The 25230-nt window shown below is 38.3% G+C and overlaps 1 protein-coding gene across 2 annotated transcripts in view; it reads left to right on the plus strand.

Moving 5' to 3' along the window:
* The window catches only part of OPRM1 (opioid receptor, mu 1), a 127657-nt gene that overhangs the window by 66312 nt on the left and 36115 nt on the right, over positions 1-25230 (plus strand). For both annotated transcript variants that reach the window (XM_006868444.1, XM_006868443.1), the window contains exons 2-3: positions 17548-17900; positions 19710-20230. In XM_006868444.1, the coding sequence (XP_006868506.1) occupies positions 17548-17900; positions 19710-20230 (874 nt within the window). The remainder of the gene's footprint in view (positions 1-17547; positions 17901-19709; positions 20231-25230) is intronic.

The raw sequence follows: 25230 nt of genomic DNA on the forward strand, positions 1-25230 counted from the left end.
TTCGCAGCCCGATTCGTAACCACTACGCTACCAGAGCTCCTTATAGTGCCTATAAATAGGAAATAGGCACTATCAAAAGGCATAATCCAAAAACAGTTAAGCAAATTCTGTTGGGCATAATGGGAGATAAATCATTTATTTCCCTATGTCCACATGAGTGACACTTGAAATGAGGTCATGTTCTCTTCCCGTCCTCCACCTTATCTATTGAGTTCCGAAAAAAATAATATTTAAAAATGCTTACAAAAATGCATACAAAAAGAGCAATAAAGGAGAAATTAGGTAAATAGAAAACCCAAAGAGGATGAACAGATAAGATTAGGAAGAGCGTTAGTACGATAGACATGTGTGTCAGTAGATTCTACACACGGATTCCAAGGATTTTTCCTAGCACCAAATGCAAAAATAAAAATATGACACTATTTAATTCATATTTTCTATTTAAAAGGTTCATCCATCATCTCAAGAAAGCAAGCCATTGCCTAGCTCTGTTTGAAAGCTATTTCTCTTATGAATCATCATTGCTGGGACAGGGAAATGGAAGGAAATAGAGGAAATAAAAAGAGAATGATCGAAGGAAGAGCATATGACAAAAGAAAAGAGTAACACACTCAACCACAGAGTCCCTGATGACCGTCACACGCTGGTGACAACTAGAGATAGAAGGAGCCAATCGGCCCCTGAAAGGAGGTGCTTTTCTGTTTAATTTCCTGCCATCTTCTCTCTTGGCATTCTTGTTGATGCAAGGTAACACGTAGTTATGTGTTGGGCTGCTAACCACAAGCAGTTTGAGTCCACCTGGCACTCTGTGGAGAAAGATGGAACTTTCTGCTCTTGTAAAGATGGATACCCTTGGAAACCCTAGACAGGGTCACAATGTGTTGGAATTAATTTGATGGCACACCAACAACTGCAAGCCATAGAATCCTGGTGTGGCGCTAAGGGATAAGGCGCTAGACCACAAGGTCAGTTTGAACCATAAGGTCGGTGGTTTAAACTCACCAGCCACTCCTTGGAAACCCTATACAGGGTCACTGTGAGTTGCAACTGACTAGATGGTACAACAAGCAAGTAATAGTTACTTTCTTGTCTGCAGAGTTCAGACGTCGGCTGTTGCTGCTCCTTTTTTTTTGCCTAGCATCAGCTCGTGGGACATTTGGCCACTAGCTGTATAACACCATTCTCACCACTTTGAAATAAATGAAATATTTTACAACATTGCATATAAAAGTGAGAGAACCTGTTTTGTCGTTCACTAAGCTAGTGGAAGACAAAACACAAAATAAATTAACGCAGTATGATCTGTTGCTATGTTAATATCTAATGAAAGTATAATCATTGGTCTTTTGTTTTTTTTAGATTTCGCTTTTTCTCTCTTTCACATACGCACACACATACACCTCAGACAGTGACATCACTAGAGGGGTGTGGAGTTAGGGTGACACTCTCAAAAGAGGGCGTGGCACCAAAACGACTGCCTATAATTTTTTTTTCATGCATTTCATCAAAAGTTTACTATTTTTTATAAAAATATCCCTATAACTGGAAATGTAAAGGTGGACATTTTATAGCAAGGAGGGGAGTGATTAACCTTTCAGTCTAGGAGTGGAGGGCCCTGGGACCATCAATGGAGAAGAGCGGAAAGCCGGACCCCACCCAGAGGAGCAGTGAGGCCTGAGACTGAGACAGAGAGGATGACGTGAAGAGAGAGGAAGACGTGAAGAGATGGAGTGGCTGGGGACTAGGGATCCAGAGAGGGAGAGGAGCTGTGTGCTGAGCTGTGAGAGGAGGGTGGGCGGGATTGCAGGGTATACCCTTTGGTTGGGTGATGATGCATGGACGGGATGGTAACTATGGCAATGAGACGATGTATGATGGAATGATGTAAAACTAATGTTCCCCATGTAGACTATCACATAATAAACAATATAACATTAAATATATATATATATCCCTATAGTTAGTTATAACAACAAAAAGATTGTTCTTGTTAGCCAAGCTTATATATGCAAATATACCTACAAAACTCTGTGCTCACTTCCTTTTTGGAGTTTCTACTACGTGCGCTCCAATCAAAGCTGTCTTTATTGCCCAATGATGATGACACCTTGAATCATGTGATTTCTTTCATATGCACAGGTTCCAAGTACACACAATTGTTTTACTGTGGAGTTCTGGTGTGGCGCTGTGGGTTAATGTACCAGACTGCAAAGCCGTTTGAACTGCAAGGTCAGCGGTTCAAGCTCACCAGTCACTCTTCCGAAATCCAATACAGGGTCACTATGGGTTGGAACCAACCCGACGGCACTTAACAACAACAACAACAGTTATTTTATAGTCACTTGTTTTGTCAAATTTCCTGGTGTTTTAGCTATGATATATGGGGAAGTAGTTTTTGTGAACCTCTATCAATAACACTTCTGAGAATTAAATAATAATTACAGGAAAAGCATTAAAATTTTTAAATGCTTCTTATTCAGTTACTTACATTGTTATAGGTTAATAATGTTGAATTCCATGTAAATAGATTTTATAAAACAATTTTGCTGATAGTACCCATATAATCTATGAAATATAACATTTTAGCAATTAAAAACCTGTATTTATCTTGTATTATTCTATGTTTGGAGTCCTGGTATGGCACTGTAGGATAAGTACTAGACCGCAAGGTCAGTTTGAACCTTAGGGTCAGTGGTTCAAATCCATCAACCACTTCTCAGAAACTCTATACAGGGTTGCTTTGAGTCAGAACTGACTCAAAAGCACTTAACAACAACATAATTTTATTATTATGTGAAAAAGGAGGGCATCAAACCACGCCTCCTAGAGCACGCGCTACTCAACTGGGTGATGTTGTTGTTGTTAAGTACCATAGAGTTGGTTCTGACTCATAGTGACCCTGCACAGGATTTCCGAGGCTGTAAATCTTTACAGGAGCAGAACGCCTCCCAGGGAACCGCTGATAGTTTCGAACGGCCGACCTTGAGGTTAGTAGCCCAATTCGTAACCACTATGCTACCAGAGCTCCTTCAGCTGGGTTAGTCTAGGGCAAATCACTTAAGCCCATCGGAGACCTACCTAATGATTCATACAGTCTCATGTAAATACGCTGAACCAGAAGATACAGAAAATTACCGTTTAGTACTTTATTGATCAAAATAATGGTTGTGAACGGCCAGAAGCATGTTCTTAAGTAAGCAAGACCTTCATACCTTAGAGGTTTCAGTTCTACTAGCTTCCACTTGGATACTCATTTAGCTTTTATTTGAACATATAAACAGTCATACACATTCTTTATTTGTACGATTCTATGTGTGAGAAGGAACCTCTGAGTGCCAAAAACACTTAATGCATTTGACTGCTAACTAAAAAGTTCAGCTTCACCCAGTGGCACCTCAGGAAAATGCCTGATAATCTGCTTACAGAAAAAAAACCAGCAGAAATCCACATTTTTAATTCAGGAAAAAACCATACCTCTCTAGAATGTCATCTTTTAATACCTAGGATTAATTGGTTAAATCTAATGAAATAATGTGGAACTCAAACCTCTAAGGTATGAAGGTTTTTCTTACTTAAGACCATGCTTCTGGCTATTCACAGCCAAAATTTTGATCAATAAAATACTAAATGGTAAATTTCTGTATCCTCTGGTTCCGCGTATTTATATGAGTCTGTATGAGTTTTTAGGTCTCTGATGGGCTCAAGTGATTCATCCTAGACTGCTACTGTATTTTTAAATGCAAACGATGCATGCAGTGTGGGTTTTTTTTGCAAACCACACAACCCACTCCAGTGTTGTTTTCCTCTGTATGCCATGTGCATTATATGGGCATGTACTAAAAGGCTGATGCTTTGAACCCTCCTAGTAGAGCCATGGAAGAAAGACCTGGAGACATTTTTCTGTGAGATTGCTGTTATTGTTTTATTTGAAGGTAATTTTTAATGTATTATTCTACTTACATTTTCAGATTATAGTTTAGTCTCAATTTTCTTTATTTTTTACTTATTTCAGAAAGTTGTCAATTTCATCAAGCTGCTTTATTTATTAGTATGTTGTTGTTGATAAGTGCTTACGAATCATTTCATCTCATAGTGACCGTGTATAGGGTTTTCAGAGAGCAATGGACTGGTGAGTTTGAAGTGCCGACCTTGTGGTTCAAACCAACCTTGCAAGGGTCCAGTGCTTTATCCCACAGAGCCGCACAGGAAAACCCTATGTAGTAGTATTACTCTGTAACATATGGGGGTACTGGTAGGAACTGACTCAGTGACTATGGATTTTGGTTTTGTTTTCTTTTTGGTCTGAGTTCTTTGAGAAGAAAACCTCTACCAAGAATAAAATGTATCTTCTAAAAGTACCAACATTGCAGTATGAAAACAAGAGTTATTATAGCATCCAGTAAATTAAATGGATTAACTGGGCAGAGATTTGACAGCTTTTAATTAACTATAATAAATCTATAAAAGTATTCAACATGAAAAAAATGTGGATTTTTTTTTATGTGAGGGTAATTAACAATGAAATTTGCAGCAGATGTGAAAAATGTATTTTTCCAAACACAGTAGTTAACACATAAAATGGAATCTTTGAATCTTTGCTGAAATTAGATATATATATTTTTTTCGTGACGTTGGGAAAAAAAAGAAAACCTCTAGTTGGTCTAAACATGAAAGGGCAAAAAATCATTGCAAAAAGAGAAGAATCTACACATCCAAATGAGTCTATTGTGAGCAGTTGGTAACTTGAGAAGCATAATATACTATAAAGAGAATATGCTGGATTCTAAAACGCATTCTTCCTTTTGGTTTGACTTTGCTGTCATTCTTTCTTGATTGTTGTCAGTTTTATTTCTGGAATAAGGTACAGTCATTACAATTCAATGAATTGACTGAAAAGAGCTTTGGAAAGACCATCAGATATATAATTAATACAATCTTAATTTATTCCTGTGGCTTGTTGTTTTTGTTAAGTGCCATCAAGTTGGTTCGGACCCATAGCAACCCTGTACAGGGTTTCCAAGGCTGTAAATCTTTACGGGAGCAAAAGCCTCATCTTTCTCCCATGGAGCGGCTGATAGTTTCGAACTGCTGGCCTTAAGGTTTGCAGCCTGATTCATAACCACTTAGTTTAACACAAATTGGCCAAAATAAATGAAGTTTTGGCAAGAGGAAATAACAGGGGGAAAGAATGGACCTACTTTATAATCACAAAAAAGGTAGAACATTTACAAATGAAAGTTATATATGCAGCATAAGGAAAGAGGTGACTTCCTAATGAACTGGGTTTTATTATGTCTTGTCCCCAACACAGCATCTGGAAGATGTTGAAGATCACTAATTGATCAAGCAGAGAAGATTCTGAGTCCACAATTTTTAAAATAATGTTATGGTAATTCATTTGTATCCCTTTATTGGATAACCTACTCAATCACTTAGAACAAACTTTCAAAAATACAGACTAGGAAAATTTCAATGGGATAATTAGAAGGGGAAAGTAACATGGACCACTGCCTATATGACAAGACCCAATTCTGTTAGCACAGAAAAAAAACAGTCCATGTCAGGAAATCCCAGTTAAGTCCAGATGAGCTATCTAAAGACATGCCAAACATCCCATTCAATTCACTTTGGGGATTTGCCACCAAAAACATTTATAGCATAGTAGAAATGATACGTACAAAGAATGGGGAAACCAATGTTTGTTAATACCCGGGAGTTCTACTTAGATTCATTCACATAAACTAAACAGGTCAACTCTTGGACTTCTTTTTTAACTGGCTTGTATACTCTTAAGGTTTGACAGTCCACCACCTATCCATCAATTTTTCATACTCTGGTGGCTTGTATGTTACTGTGATGCTGAAACTATGCTATCAGAATTTTATTTACCAGCAGGGCCATCTGTGGCAGATAGGTTCCAGTAGACCTTCCAGGATAAGACAGAATAGGAAGAAAGGAAGGAAGACATACATCCAGAATTGTTGTTAGGTCAGTTCTGACCCATAGCGACACTGTACACAACAGAAAGAAGTGCTGCCTGATCTTATGGCAATCTCACAATCATTGTTACACTTGAGCCCATTGCTGCCGCCACTGTGCAAAATCCATCTCTTTTGGGGTCTCCCTCTTTTTCACTGACCCTTCACTTTACCAAGCATGATGTCCTTCTCCAGGAACTGGTCTCTCTGGATAATATGTTGGAATTATTAAAGACAAAGTCTGGTCATCTTAGCTTCTAAGGAGCATTGTGGCTGTACTTGTTTCAACAGAGATTTGTTTAGTTTTCTGGCAGTCCATGATGCTTTTAATATTCTTCTCCAACGCCATAACTCAAATGCATCAATTTTTCTATGATGAAAATCTCAAGAATCTTAGCAAAGCATTGTCCAACACACTTTCTTTATAAACATCAAAAAGGGGGATCCAATGCTCGTGAAAGACATCTTGTTCAGTGAAGTAGGCGACCAATGAGGGCAAGAGAGATCCTGGGTGAGATGAATTGTCACAAAAGCCACAGGATGGACTCATGCCGGTGATAGGATGATTCAAGACAAAATAATGTTGTTCTGGTGTACATAACATCACAATGAGCAGTCAGTCGACTCGACGACAACAATCTATCTATATGTCTATCTCTATGCTTTGTAGTGTGACTTTGATCATCCATTTAACTTTTCTGAGACAACATTTATACGAACACATCAGAACAGAGCAGAATGAAAAAGCTGTGTTTACTGGATTACTTTCTACTTTTCTGAGCAGACCTATTTCTTCATATTAAAGCCTTTACTAATATGCTGAAAACAATAGGCATTCCCATACCTTTCGTCTTGTATAATTCTCTTTCATATATCAGAGATCACTGATGCTTCTATATATAGTGCTGTGATTCAAAGTGTGAATAATTAGAATAAGAGTACTGCTTATCTCTAGAGAAAGACTTTGGGTAAATGGGGGAAAATCTTAAACAGCACTGTTCCTGTAAAATGTCCACTGAAATAGCTTGTTAGGATAAATATGTACTTTTCTGTTCATAACACAGAATCTTAACTGAATTTTGTTTCACAAACACCTCATTCTGGGAGAGGAAATGATTCTTCTAAACTGAAATAAACATACATCAGTAAGTAACTAAGACAAGCCTGAAGAAAAGGTTAGAAGAGTAATGAGTCATAACACCAACAACAAAGAGCTTGATTATTTAACATAAAGCATTCTATTAAAGATAAGATGTGGAAAGGAAGGTCTGCTTGGTAGAAAGTGACTAATACAGTAGAGCATACCTGCAGATCAGACAGATCTATAATCACTGGTGCTGCTAGCAACAAAAATTCTGCTTTCAGGGAGAAAATTCCACTTGTAAACAACATCAAAATCTTCAAAACTTCTTTAGCATTCAGCTCAGTTATTTCAAAACTTAAAAATCACAGTTTTAATTTGTTGTTGTTGTTGTTGCTATTGTTGGTTTTGTACTTTGGGAGACCTCATTGAAATGATCTTTTCATATTTACCACATTTAGATGCCTCATTAAATTAAAATATTTTCTCTCTTCAAGTTGGATGGCTTCTCTATCTTTTCTCTTTAAAATTCTTTAAGGAAAGTAAGCTTCTAAAGTTAAATTGGCTGGCTGGCTGGCTGTGTACTATAGATTAAGTTCCCACTCATAGAGACCCTGCACAGGGTATCCAAAGCTGTGAATATTTCTGGAAGCAGAAAACCTCATCTTTCTTTCTTTTTTTTAATTGTGTGGTTGTACTTCTTTCAACAGAGATTTGTTTGTTTTTCGGGTAGTCCATTATACTTTTAATATTCTTCTCCAACACCATAACTCTAATGCATCAATTCTTCTACCAAGAAAATCTTAAAAGATCATAGCAAAACATTGTTCAACACACTTTCCTTATAAGCATCAAAAAGAGGGATCCATTGCTAATGGAGTAATAAAATAAAATTTTTATTTTAAATTTATCACTAAATTCATAATAAAGTTTTAATTGTGATTGAGTAATTGTTTACATGGGAGAACATCAGTTTTACACACCTCCTGCCATATTTCATTTCATTGTAATGATTACAATCCCCTCAGTGCATCATCATTCAATAGTATCAGTATTTGCTTCTATTCCCTCTGATCTTTTGGGAGGTTTTTTTGGATGTACACAAAAACATTCAGGAACATATAATCGTTTAAACAACCAAAGGGCACATACTGCAAGCTTGCCTCCTGACCGCCAGCACACAGCCTTTCTCTTTCCATGTGTCTGGAATCGTCAGCTGTCTGTCTCTCCATGTCATCATCTCTGCCTCCATATCTGGGGTCACTGTTTCTCTGGATAGGGTCCCATATTCCACTTATGCTCGTCTTCCTTGGTGGTCCTAGGGTCCTCTGTTCCTAGAATGTAAGATTAACTACTCCCTTCTTTTTGTTACAAAACTTCTACCTTTCCAGTTGTGACAATCACAGTTAGTCATGATAACAATTACTCACCATTGAATCCTAAGAAATCTTATCCCCATCTCCTGTCACCAGACACATCTAGACAAGATGAAAATCATTCAGTGGGGTTTCTATCTTCCTCCACACACTCTTAAACTAAACTCCCTCTTGAAAACTTGTAAGCCAGTCACTTCATGCCTTTATTGGCCACCATCACCCCTAATTTTAGGTAGCCAATGTCTAAGTTCCCCATCCCTATCAATCCTGTGTACAGAGGTGATAGGATTGGTGCTTGATGTGAAGATTCTTTCCCTCTCAGTTGATATTTTGAGCTACATCCATAAGTATAGGTCTGGTTCATCAAATGGCAAAAGTTCCTCTTTCTCTCATGGAGCACCTTGTGGACTTGAACTGATGACCTCACAATTAGCAGCACAATGCATAACCCACTATAATGTCAGAGTTCTAAATCTGAACATGGAAAGCCTTTCTGGCAGCGATGCAACTTTTGCAAATGTCATAGACTAGACCAGTTCTCAGAAACCTAGACCAGTTCTCAGAAATCTAGCAATCAAGAGACCACTTTGTTTGGTGCTGTGAGTTAATGTTCTGGGTGGCAAAGTCAGTTTGAACCTCAAGATAGGCAGTTCTAGGCTGCCTGAAGAGCATACAATTCTGTCTTGGAAGAAGTACAGCCAGAATGCTCCTTGGAAGGACAGATAGCAAAGTTTTATCTCTTATAACTTATACATGTTTTCAGGAAAGACTAGTTACTGGAGAAGGACATCGTGCTTGTTAAAGCAGAGGAACAGCAAAAAAAAAAAATGGATTGACAAAGTTGCAGCAACAATGGACTCAAATATAACAACAATTGTGAGGCTGGCACAGGACCTGGCAGTGTTTTGCTCCATTGTATGTAGGGTCACTATGAGTGAGAACTGATTCAAAGTACCTAACAACAATTCCAGGAATTACGTACCTAAAAACATTCTTATCAACAGAGAAAAGATTGAAGTTGTCAAGGACTTCATTCTTCTTGGATCAACTATCAGCACTCACTCATGGAAGCAGTAGTCAAGATATCAAACAACATATTGCATTAGGCAAATCTGCTGCACAAGATCTTTTTAAAGTGTTGAAGAGCAAAGCTGTCAGCTTGAGGACTAAGGTTCACCTGACCCAAGCCATGGTATTTTCAATAACCTCATATGCATGCAAAAGCTGGACAGTGAATAATGAAGACCATAGAAGAATTGATGCTTTTGAGTTATGGTGTTGGAGGAGAATATTGAAAGTGCCATGGGCTGCCTAAAGAACCAACACATGTGTGTTGGAATAAGTGCAGTCAGGATGCTCCTTGCAGGCCAGGGTGTCTCTCATACTTCATATACTTCAGATTTATTGTCAGGAGGGAGCAGTCGCTGGAGAAGGATATCATGTTTGGCAAAGTGGAGGGTCAGAGAAAAAGAGGGAGACCCCCAAAAAGATGGATTGGCAAAGTGGCAACATCAATGGGCTCAAGCATGGCAACAATTGTGAGGTTGGCCCAGGACTGGGCAGTTTTCCTTTCTGTTGTACATACGGTCACTATCAGTTGGTACCTACTCGATGGCACCTAACAACAGCAGTAACAAATGGTAAATAGCTTATAATCTTTTCCCAGAAGAAACAACAAGGTTTGGTTCTAATCGAAAGCTAATGCAATCACTGACCATTCACTGTGGCCCTAATCCCTGTACATCTCAAATCCCAATCCAGTAAAAAAGATCACTGCAAAACACATGGACTAGGAATGCAAAATGAGTGAAACTGAAGTACTATTATGTAAGCAAATAGATGTTGGGCATTCAAAGCGATAGATGCCGAAGATTTGCAAGATATTTTTCCATTATAAGATAAAATCCATATATTGTTGTAGTCAGTGTGCTTGCTTATTTCTTCTACTCGGTAGTTCTAATTTATGTGAGCTTTGTCTTCAAAATCCACAGAAATAGCCATAATTAAGGCCAAATAATGAAAAATGAGCTTTGAATAAGTACTTGAGGTGATCTGCTTTATAGCATCTGTTCAATCACCATAAGTTGGTGAATGCAACTCATTCTCCATCAATAGGTGAATGAATCATCAAATTGTACTGTATTCACACAAAGAAATAAGACTCAGCAATAAGAGTGAACACACTATTAATAATGTAACAGGAGAGTATATCAAAAAATTATGTTGGGTAAATGAAGATAGAGAAAAACAGTGCATACCAAATTATTTTATTTACATATGTCAAAACTTATCAGTCAAAATGAATTATCATGTACGATTGATTGTTTGTCAATTGTACTTAAATAAAAGGGAGTCCTGGTGTGGCGCTGTAGGATAAGCACTGGTCTCCCAACTGCAAGGCTGGCAGGTCAAACCCACCAACCACTCCTTGGAAACCTACATAGGGTCGCTGTGAGTCAGAACTGGCTTCACAGCACTTAACAACAACAACAATAAAGCTATTAAAAACAAAACTAAAAATCTAACCTTGGCATGGTATACAAGTCTCACTTTGATCTGATCTCTATGTACATATGTGTCATTTAACGTTGATGTTCCACAAAGTTACACTTTATATAAATCTTTGGGCCGAGGCATCAAATGTCTGAGCGCCGGGATGTCAGACCCTCCTCTTGAGATCAGAGACCCGTTTGTGCACAGTTGCTGAGTGTACACCCACAAGGTAACTAGACTGTGGTTGTGATGGAGTCCCAGGCCCTAACTTCCAATCTTGGCCCCCATTTTGCCTGGTGTGGTCCCATAGGGCACCAATTGAAAGGTATGTACTCAAGGCATCCTTCAGCTTCCTTGGTCTGCACCATCCCCTCTCCCAGCAAGGCCTCACAAACAGCCTGCTGCTGACTTAGCAGAGAAGGTAGCAATAGCTTGCCAGAATTGAATCAGTTCAAGTGCTCATCCAAAGCATCTGCAACAGGGGAGCCCCAATTGCACTGCACAGTTGCACCTGGGGGCCAGTCCTACTCCCACCAATATCACACACACAAGTGTTGTCACAATGCCCAAATAACATCATGTCTGACTTCTTTCAGCCTGGCTAACTCATACTCAGACTTTAAGATGCAACTTTTCATCTACACTTCCAAATTGGCTTCTTTCTATTACTCCTCCTATTCCCCTCATCTTAAACTGGATTAGATATCTCATTTCTATCACCATATGGACTGTGTGTTTCTGTGTGAATATGTATGCATGTGCACATATGTGAATATATAGGTTTCAGGGTGGTGTAGATAATTTTTGCTAGGGTACGATACTAACCTAAAGACAGGCAGTTCAAACACCTTCAGCAGCACCATGGGAGAAAGAACTTGAAATCTGCTTCCATAAAGACTTGTTTGTGTATCACTGAGTCAGTTCCAATTCATAGCAACCCTGTACAAGGTTGTTGAGGCTATAAATCTTCCCTGGAGCATAAAGCTTCATCTTTCTCCCATGGAGCAACTGGTAGGTTAGCAGCCCACCTCTTAATCCACTGTACTAACAGGGCTCCTTTCCATAAAGACTACAGAAAAAAATTAATTAATTAAAAAATAAAGACCTAAGAAGTACATTTCTGTTGTGTAACATATGGCCTTGTCATGCATCGCATCAACTTGATGGTAATAGGTTAAGTTTTGGGGTATATATACATATATTCAAATTATCAAATTGTTCCATAAATTTAATTATATTTAAAATGTTAAAGATATCACCTAAAGTGTGCCTGACTCAAGTCAAAGTATTTTCAATCACTTCATATACTTACAAAAGTTAGAAAATGAATAAGAAAGATCAAAGAAGTATTGATGTCTTAGATCTGTGGTGTTGGTGAAGAACTGAATATACCATAGACTTCCAGAAGAACAAACAATTCTGTCTTGTGACAAGTACAGCAAGAATGGTCCTTAGAAGCAAGATAGTGAAACTTTGTCTCACATACTTTGGACCTATTATTAGGAGGCTTAGTTCCTTAAATTAGACATACTTAGTAAAGTAGAGAGACGGCAACAGAGAGTAAAACCTCTTAATGAGATGGACTGACACCAGGACTGCAGGAATGGGCTCAAATATGACAATGATGATATCAAACAACATATTGCATTAGGCAAATCTGCTGCACAAGAACTTTTTAAAGTACTGAAGAGCAGTAAGGTGAAGAGTCAGAGAAAAAGAGGAAGACCCCCAACGAGATGGATTGGCACATTGGTGACAGCAATGGGCTCAAATATGACAATGATTGTGAGGATGGTGCAGGGCGGGACAGTGTTTAGTTCTGTTAGACCTAGACTCATCAGTTGTAACCCATTAGGTCTATAGGAGGCCTGGGGATTAGGTTGCAGACCTCCCAGAAAATAAAAATAAAAACCCACTTATAACTTACTATTGACCCTTGAACAACACAGGTTTGAACTTCATGAGCCTACTTGCATGTGGATATTTTGCAACACTGTGTGATGCTAATCCTCCCCGGATCTCTCCAATTAGAGGGATAGAAGGTGGAAGGTGTAGTAGTAACTGCAGATGTGAACTGCTCCCTTTGAGATGATTAGTGTCCCATGACTTTTAGGTGGACATCTGCAACACTTGAACTCATTGCAATAGCAACAAAAAATGTGCATATAAATGGATCCAAGCTTTTCAAACCCACCTTGTTCAACAGTCAACTGTATATACAAGGGGACTTTACAAAGTTTTTGAAAAAATAAAATTAACAGATAATGAAATTTTTCCATGAAGTTTTTGAAGGCCCTCGTATGTAATTTTCTGATTATATATTTAAAATGAATCATTACCCAGAGTCCCTCACTCAACAGTGAACTCCATGTATCTATAACACATATCACAGTGCCTAGTGCAAAACTGAATTAATGAATAATCATGCGGGCTATTATTACAATCATTTTACAAGTAAGAATCCTGATAAATAGAGAAATTAATATTTTTCACCTAAGCATATGGCTATAAATAACCAGGTAAGGAGTGGAAAAGAGTTCCTCAATACCTAATGTCAAATACATTCCAATAACCCATGTAACATTTTAATCATTGGAAGCTTACACACAGTTTGGAGTCCTGGTATACCACCGTAGGACAAACACTGGACTGCTAACCATAAGGTTAGCTATTCAAACCCACATGCTAATCCTCTGAAATCCTGTTATGGTTGTAGTTGTTAGGTACCATCTAGTCAATTCCAACTCATAATGATGCCATGCAAAATAAAACAAAGTGCTACCTGGTCTGCGCCCTCCTCAATTGTTGCTACACTTGAGCCCATAGCCACATCCACTGAACCAGTCCATTTGGTTGAGAGTTTCTTCTTTTCACTGACCCTTCACGTTACCTAACATGATGCCCTTCTCCAGGGACTGGTCCTTAATTCCATGTCCTCTTCTGTTTAATTCCATGTCCTCTTCTGAAACAGGATTGGATTTCGAAATGTTCCCTGTTGAAATACCATTGAAACCATTTGAGAATTATCTTCAGGAAATTTTTCATTGTGTGTGATATTAAAGATGTTAAATGATTCCTATATTCCATTCAGTCACTACTCCTTAGAATTTTCGCAAATATGGATCTCTACAAGTTGGTTGATTTTTCCCATGATGTTGCTGTTATTAGGTGCTGTCAAGTCGGTTATGACTCACAGCAGTCCTAAACACAATAGAGGGAAACACTGCCCATCATGCACCATCCTTACCATTGTTGTTACAAGTGAGCCCAATGCCATTATCAGTGGGCAAGACTATCTCATTGGGGGTCTTCCTCTTTTTTGCTGATCTTCTACTTTGCCAAACATGATTTCTTCTTCAGGGACTGGTTGCTCCAGATGACATGCCCCAAATATGAGAGAAAATGCCTGGCCATACTGACTTCTAAGGAGCATTCTAGCTGTACTTCTTCCAACACAGATATGTTTGTACTACCGGCTGACCATGGTACTTTTAATATTCTCTTTCTACACCATAACTCAAATGCATCAATTCTTCTATGGTCTTCCTTATTCCTTGTGCAACTTTCACATGCAAATGAGGCTGTTGAAAATACCATGGCTTGAGACAGGCGCACTTTAGTCCTAAAACTGATATCTTTGCTCTTGAACACTTTAAAGAGATCTTGTGCAACAGATTTTCCTAAAGAAACATGTCATTTAATTTCTTGACTGCTGCTTCCATGAGTGATAATAGTGGATCCAAGCAAAATGAAGTCTTTGAAAATTTCAACTTTTTTCAATTTATCATGATATTATTTATTGGTCCATAGGTGAAAACTTTTGTTTTCTTTACATTGAGGTGCAACCCATATTGAAGGTTGTGATCTTTGATCTTCATCAGTAAGCATTTTAAGTCCTCTTTGTTTTCAGCAAGTAAGGTTGTATCATCTGCATATCACAGGTTATTAATGAGTCTTTCTGCAATCCTGAAGCCATGTTCTTCTACATATAATTCAGCTACTTGGACTATTTGCTCAGTACGCAGATTGAATAAATACTGTGAAAGAATTCAAATCTGTGCACACCTTTCCTGATTTTAAATCATTCAGTGTCTATTGCCTCTTAATCTGCATACAGATTTCTCATGAGACCAGTTAAGTATTCTGGAATACCCATTCTTTGTAATGTTATCCACAGTTTACCATGATCAATACAGTTTAAAGCCTCTACATAGTCAAAAAAAAAGCACAGGTAAACATCTTTCTGGTCTTCTCTGTTTTCAGCCAATATCTATCTGATGTGAGCAATGATGTCCCTTTTTCTATGTTCTCAACTGAATACAGCTTGAACCCCTGGCAGTTCTCTGTCAATGTACTTTTGCAGTCATTTTTAAATTATCTTTGGCAAAATGACATTTGCGTGTGATATTAATGATACTATGCAATGGTTTCCACATTGCACTGTGGCATTTATCTTTGGAATGAGCATAGATGTGGAGCTCTTCTTGTCCATTGGCCAGGTAGTTGTCTTCCAGATCTAGGTATAGATGATTGAATGCCTCCAGTGCCATGTCAGTTTGCTGAGAGATTTCAGTTTGTATTCATTCATTTCCTGGAGCCTTCCTTGTTCTTTTGCCAATGTCTGGGACTTCTTCCTTCAGCACCATTGTCTCTTGATCATATGGTTAAACATCAACTATTTCTTTTTAATATAGTGGTTCTGTGTATTCCTTCCATCTTCTTTTGAAGCTTTCTGCAACATTCAATATTTTTTCCACAGAATCTTTCAATATTAAAAACCGAGGTTTGGATTTTTTCTTCAGTTCTTTCTGCCTGAAAAGTGCATAATGTATTCTTCCCATTTGTTTTTCTAATTCCAGGTCTTTGCACATTTCACTATAACACTTGACTTGTCTTCTTGAGCAACCCTTTGAAATTTTCTGTTCAACTCTTTCACCTACTTACTTCTTCCATTTGATTTAGCATCTCTACACTGGGAAGCAAGTTTGAGTCTATTCTGAAACACATTTTGGTCTTTTATTTCTTTCTTGTCTTCTAATGACCTTTTGCTTTCTTCCTATATGGTATTCTTGATGTCATCGCACATCAAGATCCCACACTAGTCTTTAGTTATTAGTGCCTGGTGAATAAAATCTGTTCCTGAAATTATCTCTAAATTTAGGTGGGATGTATTGAAGGTAACATTTGGCTCCAGTGGACTAGTTTTAATTTTCTTCAGTTTCAGACTAAACTTGCATATGAGCAATGTATTATCTATTCCACAGTCTGCCCCTGCCCTTGTTTTGGCTGATGATATGGAACTTTTTCACCATCTCTTCCCACAAATGTAGTCAGTTTGATTTCTGTGTATTCCATCTGATGAAGTCCATATACATAGTCATCTTTGTGTTGTTTAAAAAGGTGTTTGCAATGAAGAAGTCATTGGTCTTGAAAAATTCTATCATGAGATTGCCAACCTCATGTCTATCACCGTGGCCATATTTTCCAACTACTGATCCTTCCTCATTGTTTCCAACCTTTGCATTCCATACACCAGTAATTATCAATACATCTCAATTGCATCTTTGATCAATTTCAGACTGAAGAAATTGATTGAATTCTTCAATTCCGTCATTGTTGGCTTTAGCGGTTGTGTAAATTTGCCACAGATTCCTTCAATATTGCATGTCAGTGCTTGATTTTTTTTCCGTCAGTTCTTTTAGCCTGAGAAATGCTGAGTGTGTTCTTCAATTCTTCAGTTTCATCAACATTGGCTCTAGTGATCGGTCGGTGTGTAAATTTGAATAATAGTGATATTAATTGGTCTTCTTGTAGGGGTATGGATATAATCCTACCGAAGACAGCATTGTACTTCAAGACTGGTCTTGAAATGTTCTTTTTGATGGTTAATGCTAGACCACTTTCTTCATGAATTTGTTATTCCTTATGATTATCAATTTTAAAAGGGCAAATACCAGTTCAATTCAGCTCATTAATGCCTGTGATATGGATCTTTATGCATTCCATTTTATTTTTGACAACTTCCAATTTTCCTAGATTCATACTTCATACATTCCATGTTCCAATTTTCAATGGATGTTTACAGCTATTTCTCTTAATTTTAAGTGGTGCCCATCATCAAATGAAGGTTCTGAAAGCTTTATACATTCACATCATCATGGTCAACTCTGCTCTTAGGAGGCAAGTCTTCCCCAGTCTTATTTTGAGTGCCTTCCAACCTAATGAGCTCATCTTCCAGCATTATAGCTGAAAATATTCTGGCGCTTTCCATCATCCTTCAAAATTCAATATTCCGATGCTGACAGTATTCCAATGCTATTTGTAAGGTTTTCAGTGACTAAACATTCAGAAATAGTTCACATCTCCTTCCTAATATGTTTTGGTCTGGAGTCTCCACTGAAACCTATCTACCACGGGTGACCCTGTTGTTATTTAAAATACCAGTGGCAAAGCTTCTAGCATTACAGCAGCATGCAAGCCACCACAATACAAAAATTGACTGAAACCTTATACAGGGTTTCTATGGGTCGGAAGTGATTTGATGGCACTTAACTTATATTTAACTTACGTTTACACTGGTCTCCTTTCTTACTGTCACTGCTCTCTCTTAATGCCTTAGATACACCAAAATGAAGACGGCCACCAACATCTATATTTTCAACCTTGCTCTGGCCGATGCCTTGGCAACCAGTACCCTGCCCTTCCAGAGTGTCAATTACCTGATGGGAACATGGCCATTTGGAACCATCCTCTGCAAGATCGTAATTTCCATAGATTACTATAACATGTTCACCAGCATCTTCACCCTCTGCACCATGAGTGTTGACCGCTACATTGCCGTCTGCCACCCAGTCAAGGCCCTGGATTTCCGTACCCCCCGCAATGCCAAAATTGTCAATGTCTGCAACTGGATCCTTTCTTCAACCATTGGCCTGCCTGTAATGTTCATGGCAACAACAAAATACAGGCACGGTGAGTAATGTCACAGCCTGAGGGATGGAGAGTGAGTTTATAACTTGACACATTTGTGATGTCATCATCCAAAATAAAATTTATAGAGTGGTCTAATGGTTGTTGTTGTGAAGTGCCATCAAGTCAGTTTTGACCCATAGTGATCCTGTATACGGTTTCCGAGAAGCAGCTGGTGAACTTGAACCACCAACCTGGCAGTTCAAACCAGCTTTGCAGTCCAGAGCATTAACCCACAGTGCCAAACCAAGACTCATGGTTGCACAGTAGTTAAGCACTCAGTGTCTAACTCAGTGTCTAACTCAGTGTTTGGCAGCTGTTTAAACCTGCCAAACTCTCTGCAGGAGAAAGTTGTGGCAGTCTACTTCCATAAAGATGACAGTCTTGGAAACACCATAGGGCACTTATACTCTGTTATATGGTGGTGGTGATGGTGGTTATGCACTATAGAATCAGTTCTGACTCTTAGCAACCTTGTATAGCGTTTCTAAGGCTGTAAAGCAGAAAGCCACATTTTTCTCCCACGGAATAATCAATTCTATTTTTTTATGTATAGAGTAGTTAAAAGGCGCCCTAGTGATGCTGTAGGGTGAGCACTGGACTGCTAACTGAAAGATTGGAAGTTCAAACCTACCAGCCCCTCTAAGGGAGATAAATGAGGTTTTCTGCTCCCACAGAGATTTGTAGCCTCAGAAACCCTACACAAGGTTATCATGAATCTGCTGCTACTTGATAACAGTGAGTTTTCTAGAGTAGCCATGAGTCAGAATCAACTCCATGGCAATGGGTCTGTATTGGGTTATATCTTAGACATACCGTAATTTTAAGTATTCTCTTCCTGGAAAATTGCCTTTGATTATTTTTAAATTACAAAAATTCCCATATAACATAAGACCATTACACTTTAATATAATCTACACTTAAACCTGTGGAGGCTGGAACCTATGTAGGATTACTTTCAGAGAAATAAAACTAAAATATTATCCACTAAACTGAGAAACAGAAAAGTGATAACACTACACCCTGTCAAAAGTGGAAAACTTTCAAGCTCTAATAAAACAAGGAAGTCCTCCCAAGTTCTGACTTTAACAGGTTTCACTGTATTTGTTTCCAATTTCTCTTTACTTACTTCATTCAAATGATGTGCAAATAAGAGCAGAGCTCTTATTTGTAGACCTCAAATCCTAATAGTCTTCTGTTCAGTCTAGTTTTAAAATCACAAGTGACTACATACATGACAAAATTGTCTTTCTAGTGCTATCAGGATGGACTATCCATTAAAAAGTTAAAGGATCCATTAGCTGGAAAACCTATAAACTTTAAACAATGATCATTATTGTTTAACAGTAGAGATCTCATATGGATTTAGTAAGAGGTCTGTACTTGTTGGCTGGGAGTCCTGGTGTGGTGCTATGGGCTAATGTGCGAGACTGCAAAGCTGTTTGAACTGCAAGGCTGGTGGTTCAAGCTCACTAGCTACTCCTCAAAAACCCTATGCAGGGTCACTATGGGTCGGAACCGACTCGACGGCACTTAACAACAACAAAACAACAACTTATTGACTGAGTGAAACTTTAATATGATAAAAATGGACATTGAAATGAGAAACTTAGAAAAATATATATATATAAGTATCTATCCATGAAAGTCAACAGAAAGCTGAGTTTCTCCCACAATCTCAACTCTTCCCTTACTAAGCAGTAATGACCAGTCTAGAGTTTGCTCCACTCAAAGCTAAAATGACACTATTAATACATATTTACATGATTAAAAGTTGTTGCTAATAATCCTTGACATTCTTTATTCTTCTAGGTTCCATAGACTGTACTCTGACATTCTCTCACCCAACCTGGTATTGGGAAAACCTGCTGAAAATATGTGTCTTCATCTTTGCCTTCATCATGCCTGTCCTTATCATCACCGTGTGTTATGGACTGATGATATTACGCCTCAAGAGTGTCCGCATGCTGTCTGGCTCTAAAGAGAAGGACAGGAACCTGCGGAGAATCACCAGAATGGTCCTGGTGGTCGTGGCTGTGTTTATCATCTGCTGGACCCCCATTCACATTTATGTCATCATTAAAGCCTTGATCACCATTCCAGAAACTACTTTCCAGACAGTTTCTTGGCACTTCTGCATTGCACTAGGTTACACAAACAGCTGCCTAAACCCGGTCCTTTATGCATTTCTGGATGAAAACTTCAAACGATGCTTCAGAGAGTTCTGTATCCCAACCTCCTCCACCATTGAGCAACAAAACTCCACTCGAATCCGTCAAAACACAAGAGACCACCCCTCCACCGCCAATACAGTGGATAGGACTAACCATCAGGTATGTGCTTTACAGATTTAGGTGGACCTACTAGGGAATCCTAAGGAGCTCTGGTAGTGTAATGGTTACAAATCGGGCTATGAACCTCAGGGTCAGCAGTTTGAAACTACCAGCTGTTCTGCGGGAGAAAGATGAGGTACTCCGCTCCCGTAAAGATTTACAGCCTTGGAAACCCTGTACAGGGTCGCTACGAGTCGAAACTGACTCCACGGCACATAACAACAACACTAGGGAGTCCTGGTGTGGTACTGTAGGATAAACATTGGACTGATAACCAAAAGTCAGTGGTTTAAGCTCACGAGCCACTCCTCAGAAACGCTATACAGGGTTGCAATGGGTTGGGACCTACTAAAGGGCACTTAACAACAACAACTAGGTGTGACATAGAAATTATACCAACATAAGATGTGAATTCAGCATTTATAAGGGAATCCTACAGCACCACACTAGGTTAAACACATTACGCAATTGAAAATACCATAGCATAACTTGAGTCAGGGGCACCTTTGTACACAAACTGGTATCTTTGTTTTTAATCCATCAGGAGGTAATTTACAGCAAATTTGTCCAATGTAAAATGTCTTCAATTTCTTTTTTTTCTTTTGGAATTTCTTTGTGTGAATTGTGTTAAGGTTTGCAAAGAAGACCATCAGTTTTAGATTCAACAAATCATGCGCTTGTTTCATCTCAATGATTGCAATGCCCTACATGTAATAACAGTTATTCCACTTCCCCTTTGTGCTTATTTCCATTCCATCCTCTTTCCCATCCCTTCCCAACTTGGTCCTTAAGTAAACGTTACCCTTTTGATCTTGAATGGTTGACCATTCCATGGTGACCTTATCTTACTAGTGGTGTTGTCTCTCCTATCTACTGCATAGCTGAAAATTGGGCCACCAGAGGGAGATTTGTTCCAGAGATGAAGCTTGGCCGAGGGCCATAGTCTTGGGTCCCTCCAGTCTATTCCTGACAAAGAAGCAGGCCTTTTTTAATGTAATTTTTAATTTTGTTCCACAGTTTCTCACACTCTACCCAGGAGTCTTGACTTCTTGATTGCTGCTTCTATGAATATTGATTGTGGATCCAATTAAAATGAAATCATTGACAACTTCAACCTTTCTTCCATTTATCATGATATTATTTATTTGTCCAGTTGTAGGGTTTTTGTTTTTTTTACATTGAGATGCAATCCATATTGAAGGCTATGGTCTTTACTCTTCATTAGTAAGTGCTTCAATTCCTCTTCACTGCCAGCAAGAAGGTTGAGTCATCTGCATATCATAGGCTGTTTATGAGTCTTCCTCCAATCCTGGTGCCACATTCTTCTTCATACAACCCAGATACTCAGATTATTTGTTCAGCATATATATATATATATTGAAGAACTATTGTCAAACCCTAGTGCGCACTTTCTTGATTTAAAACCATACTATATCCCCTTGTTCTATTCAAATGATGGCCTCTTGGTCTATCTACAGGTTCCTCATGGGCATAATTAAGAAGTCTGTTTTTCCTTCTTCCTAGTCTGTCCTAGTGTGGCGATGTGGGTTAATGTGCTGGACTGCAAAGTCAGTTTGAACCACAAGGTCAGCGGTTCAAGCTCACCAGCCACTCCTCGGAAACCCTATATAGGGTTGCTATGGGTCAGAACTGACGCTGCAGCACTTAACAACAATCTGTCGTAGTCTGGAAGCTCTACCGAAACCTGTCCATCATGGGAGACTCTGCTGGTGTTTACAATACTGGTGACATGGCTTCCATCATCACAGCAACACACAAGACACCACAGTGCAACAAACTGACAAATGAATGTTAGGTCATAATACTGTTGTTGTTTTTAAGTGCCTTCCAGTTCATTCCGACTCATAGCGGCCGGTGGCTTTGAACTGCTGACCTTGCAGTTCAAACCAACCTTGCAGTCCAGTACATTATCCCACAACACCACACAAGGACTCTAAGGACATTATACTGTCAGTATTAGGTCTCAAGGAGTGGCCATGTTTTGGAAGATGTATTGTATTCGTATACACAAAAGATTCAGGATTTGTGCACAATAATAAAATCACCTGTGAAATACAAGAGGAAGGAGAAAACAAGTCTCCAATTGAATATTACTTTTACAAAACCACTGATTTTCAAATTTTGACATATAAAATAAATCAGGAATATTACTTAATATTAAATTAAGTGAATTTTCAAATGATGCATCAGCACTCAAAAGCTGCCCTCAGATAAATATTCAAGGTCTTTGTGTCCGAGTACCTCCTCCTTGAAGATGATTGGAAAGCAAAGTCAACAAGAAGCAAGGGGAGGGTGGAGGCTTCACTCAGCACAGCTGCTCCCTCTCTATTTCTTCACTAATTTCCATCCTGATGTCCACACCTGCCCCTCACTACAGCTACTTACCTCTGCCCAGGCTACCCCCAGTTTACCATGGCACTAATGCAATATTAATTATCTTACCCCTACTATTAAATAACACCACAATGAACACAGGAACCCATATTCCCTGGAGGGTGTGAGGTAATGATGGCCAACCCACTTACAACTAGAAAGGAAATTATTAACTTATTATGTCTCGCTTGTAATTCCATTTCAGAAACAGAAGCCAGAAAGAAGGTTTCCTACTCTGCCTACTTTTCTATATTTTTATCCACTTCAAGGTCTCTACACCTGCTCCTTATAGTCAGCTCATCTGCTTTCAGCAGTTATCAAAATCTTCTGAGTAATGTCAAGAGGGGAGAGCTTTAAGAAGAGTTTCTCCAAACTAAGAATGACATATATTTTTTAAATATCTTTATTCTGCTTAAAATCTGGTGTATGAGGAACAAATAACTGATGATATTTGCCTCTTTTCCTTGACTTCTAGGGACTGAGACTCAATTTGCAGTACGTCTATAGCAAGCATATAAGGCTTTATGACACTTATTTTTAGTAGCCAGGCTGTTAACCTTGAAGTCAGCAATTCAAAACCACCAGTGTTTCCATGGGAGAAAGATGAGGCTTTCTGCTCCCATAAGGATTTACAGCCTCAGAAACCCTATGCAGGGTCATTATGAGTCAGAACCGACTCCACAGCACATGACCATCACCAGCAACCTTACTTTTGAATTCATTTTATTTCCCTATAATTATTTTCCCTTCTCTAAATTTCTTGTTTTTAGTCTAGCACAAGCATTTTTATTACAAAAAGAAGGCAGTCATTGCATAAAATTGGAAAACAGATAAAACAACAAAACGGGCAGGGTGACAAATCCTTGTCATGCTGATTCAACCACTATGGGATAGTAGTTATTAGCATTTTCTATTTTATTACACATGGCAGTCTTCAAAAACATTTCTGAATATCATAATTCACAATTATAGAGGCCATGTTATTAAAGAAAAGAAAATTATTAAGATGAAATAAGTGGTGAGTCTGTCCTGTATTAAGTATATCATAACACAGAATATGCTGTTGTGGTATCCTGATCTTCATGTTTCAAATGAAAATAATGTATAAGCTCTTTCTTTTAAATAAGAAAATAAATATGCATTGTTTCCCATCTAATACTTGAAAAACAAATAAGTAACAGATAAAAAAAATAGAGAAAGCAATTTCCCTTCTTTTTTCCCCTTCCCCATCACCCAAGTTAGTAAGTGTCTACACTATTGTTGTTGTTAAGTGCCGTTGAGTCGGTTCTGACTCATAACAACACTGAATAGGTTTCCAAGGAGTGGGTGGTAAATTTGAACTGCCAACCTTGTAGTTCAAATCGACCTTGAGGTCTAGTGCTTTAGCCCACACCACCCCAATAGGACTCGTAACTTTACGCAGTGAATAATTTTCTCTTTCCTCCTACCCTGTTAACCATTATAGATAGTTTATTATAGAATGAAATCCTTTTCTTGACTCTTTATGGTAGTGGTCTCATGTAATACCTGTCCCTTTGTGATCAACTAATTTCACTCAGCATAATGTTATATGGTGTTCTACAGATTCATCATTATTCTTCATTGGTGTGTAATATTCCATTGTGTGTAGGTACCACAATTTGTTCAATCAATCCTCTACTGATGGGCAGCTAGGCTGTCTCCATATTATTGATGTTGTGAATAGGCTTCAATGGCCTTGGGTGTGCATATATTTACTTGTGTTGTTTCTCTTACTTCTTGAGGATATATAGCAAGTACAGCAATTGCTAGTTAATACAGTACTTCTATTTCCAACTTTAGGAAAAATACCATACGACTTTCCACAGAGATTACATCATTTTACACCCCACAAGCAATGTAAGAGGGTTCTGTACTTTCCACATCTTCTCCAGCTTTTGTTGTTTTCTATTTCTTTGTTTTTATAACTTTGCTATTAATATTGGTGTTAGACGATATTTCATTGCTGTTCTGATTTGCACCTCTCTAATGGCTAGTGATTGTGATCATTTCTTCATGTTTGTTGACCCCCTGAATGTCTTCTTTGGTGAAATATCTGTTCGTGTCCTCTGCCCATATTTTTATTGAATTATTTGTCTTCTTATTGAGGTGTTAAATTTTCTATAAATGTTAGACAGTATTTCTTTGTTTTATATGTTATTGACAATTTTTTTTTTTCCTAGTCTGTGAGTTCTCTTTATACTCCTTTGGTGAAACCTTTTGATGCACAGAAATATCTAATTTCTAGGTGGTCCCAGTCATCTGTTTTGCCTTCTGGACATGTATCAATTGTGTTTGATAGTATATAAATGACATGAATCAGAGCACGTAAATTCTCTCTATTTTTTCACTGTTGATCTTTATAGTTCTAGTTTTTACATTTAGGTCTTTAATCCATGTTAAGTTTGTTTTTGTATATGGTGTGAGATATGGGTCTTGTTTCATTCTTCTGCAAATGGATTTAATATAAGGGTAACAGATTAAAGGATACAATTGAAAACTCTCACTTTTACATGAAGGTTAAACTATTTTAATTTACTAGGGTAAAAAAAATGACCATTTTAAAGTACTGGTTCTTTCCCATTAAG

Source organism: Chrysochloris asiatica, unplaced genomic scaffold (assembly GCF_000296735.1).
Source record: "Chrysochloris asiatica unplaced genomic scaffold, ChrAsi1.0 scaffold00117, whole genome shotgun sequence".
Taxonomy (NCBI): domain Eukaryota; kingdom Metazoa; phylum Chordata; class Mammalia; order Afrosoricida; family Chrysochloridae; genus Chrysochloris; species Chrysochloris asiatica.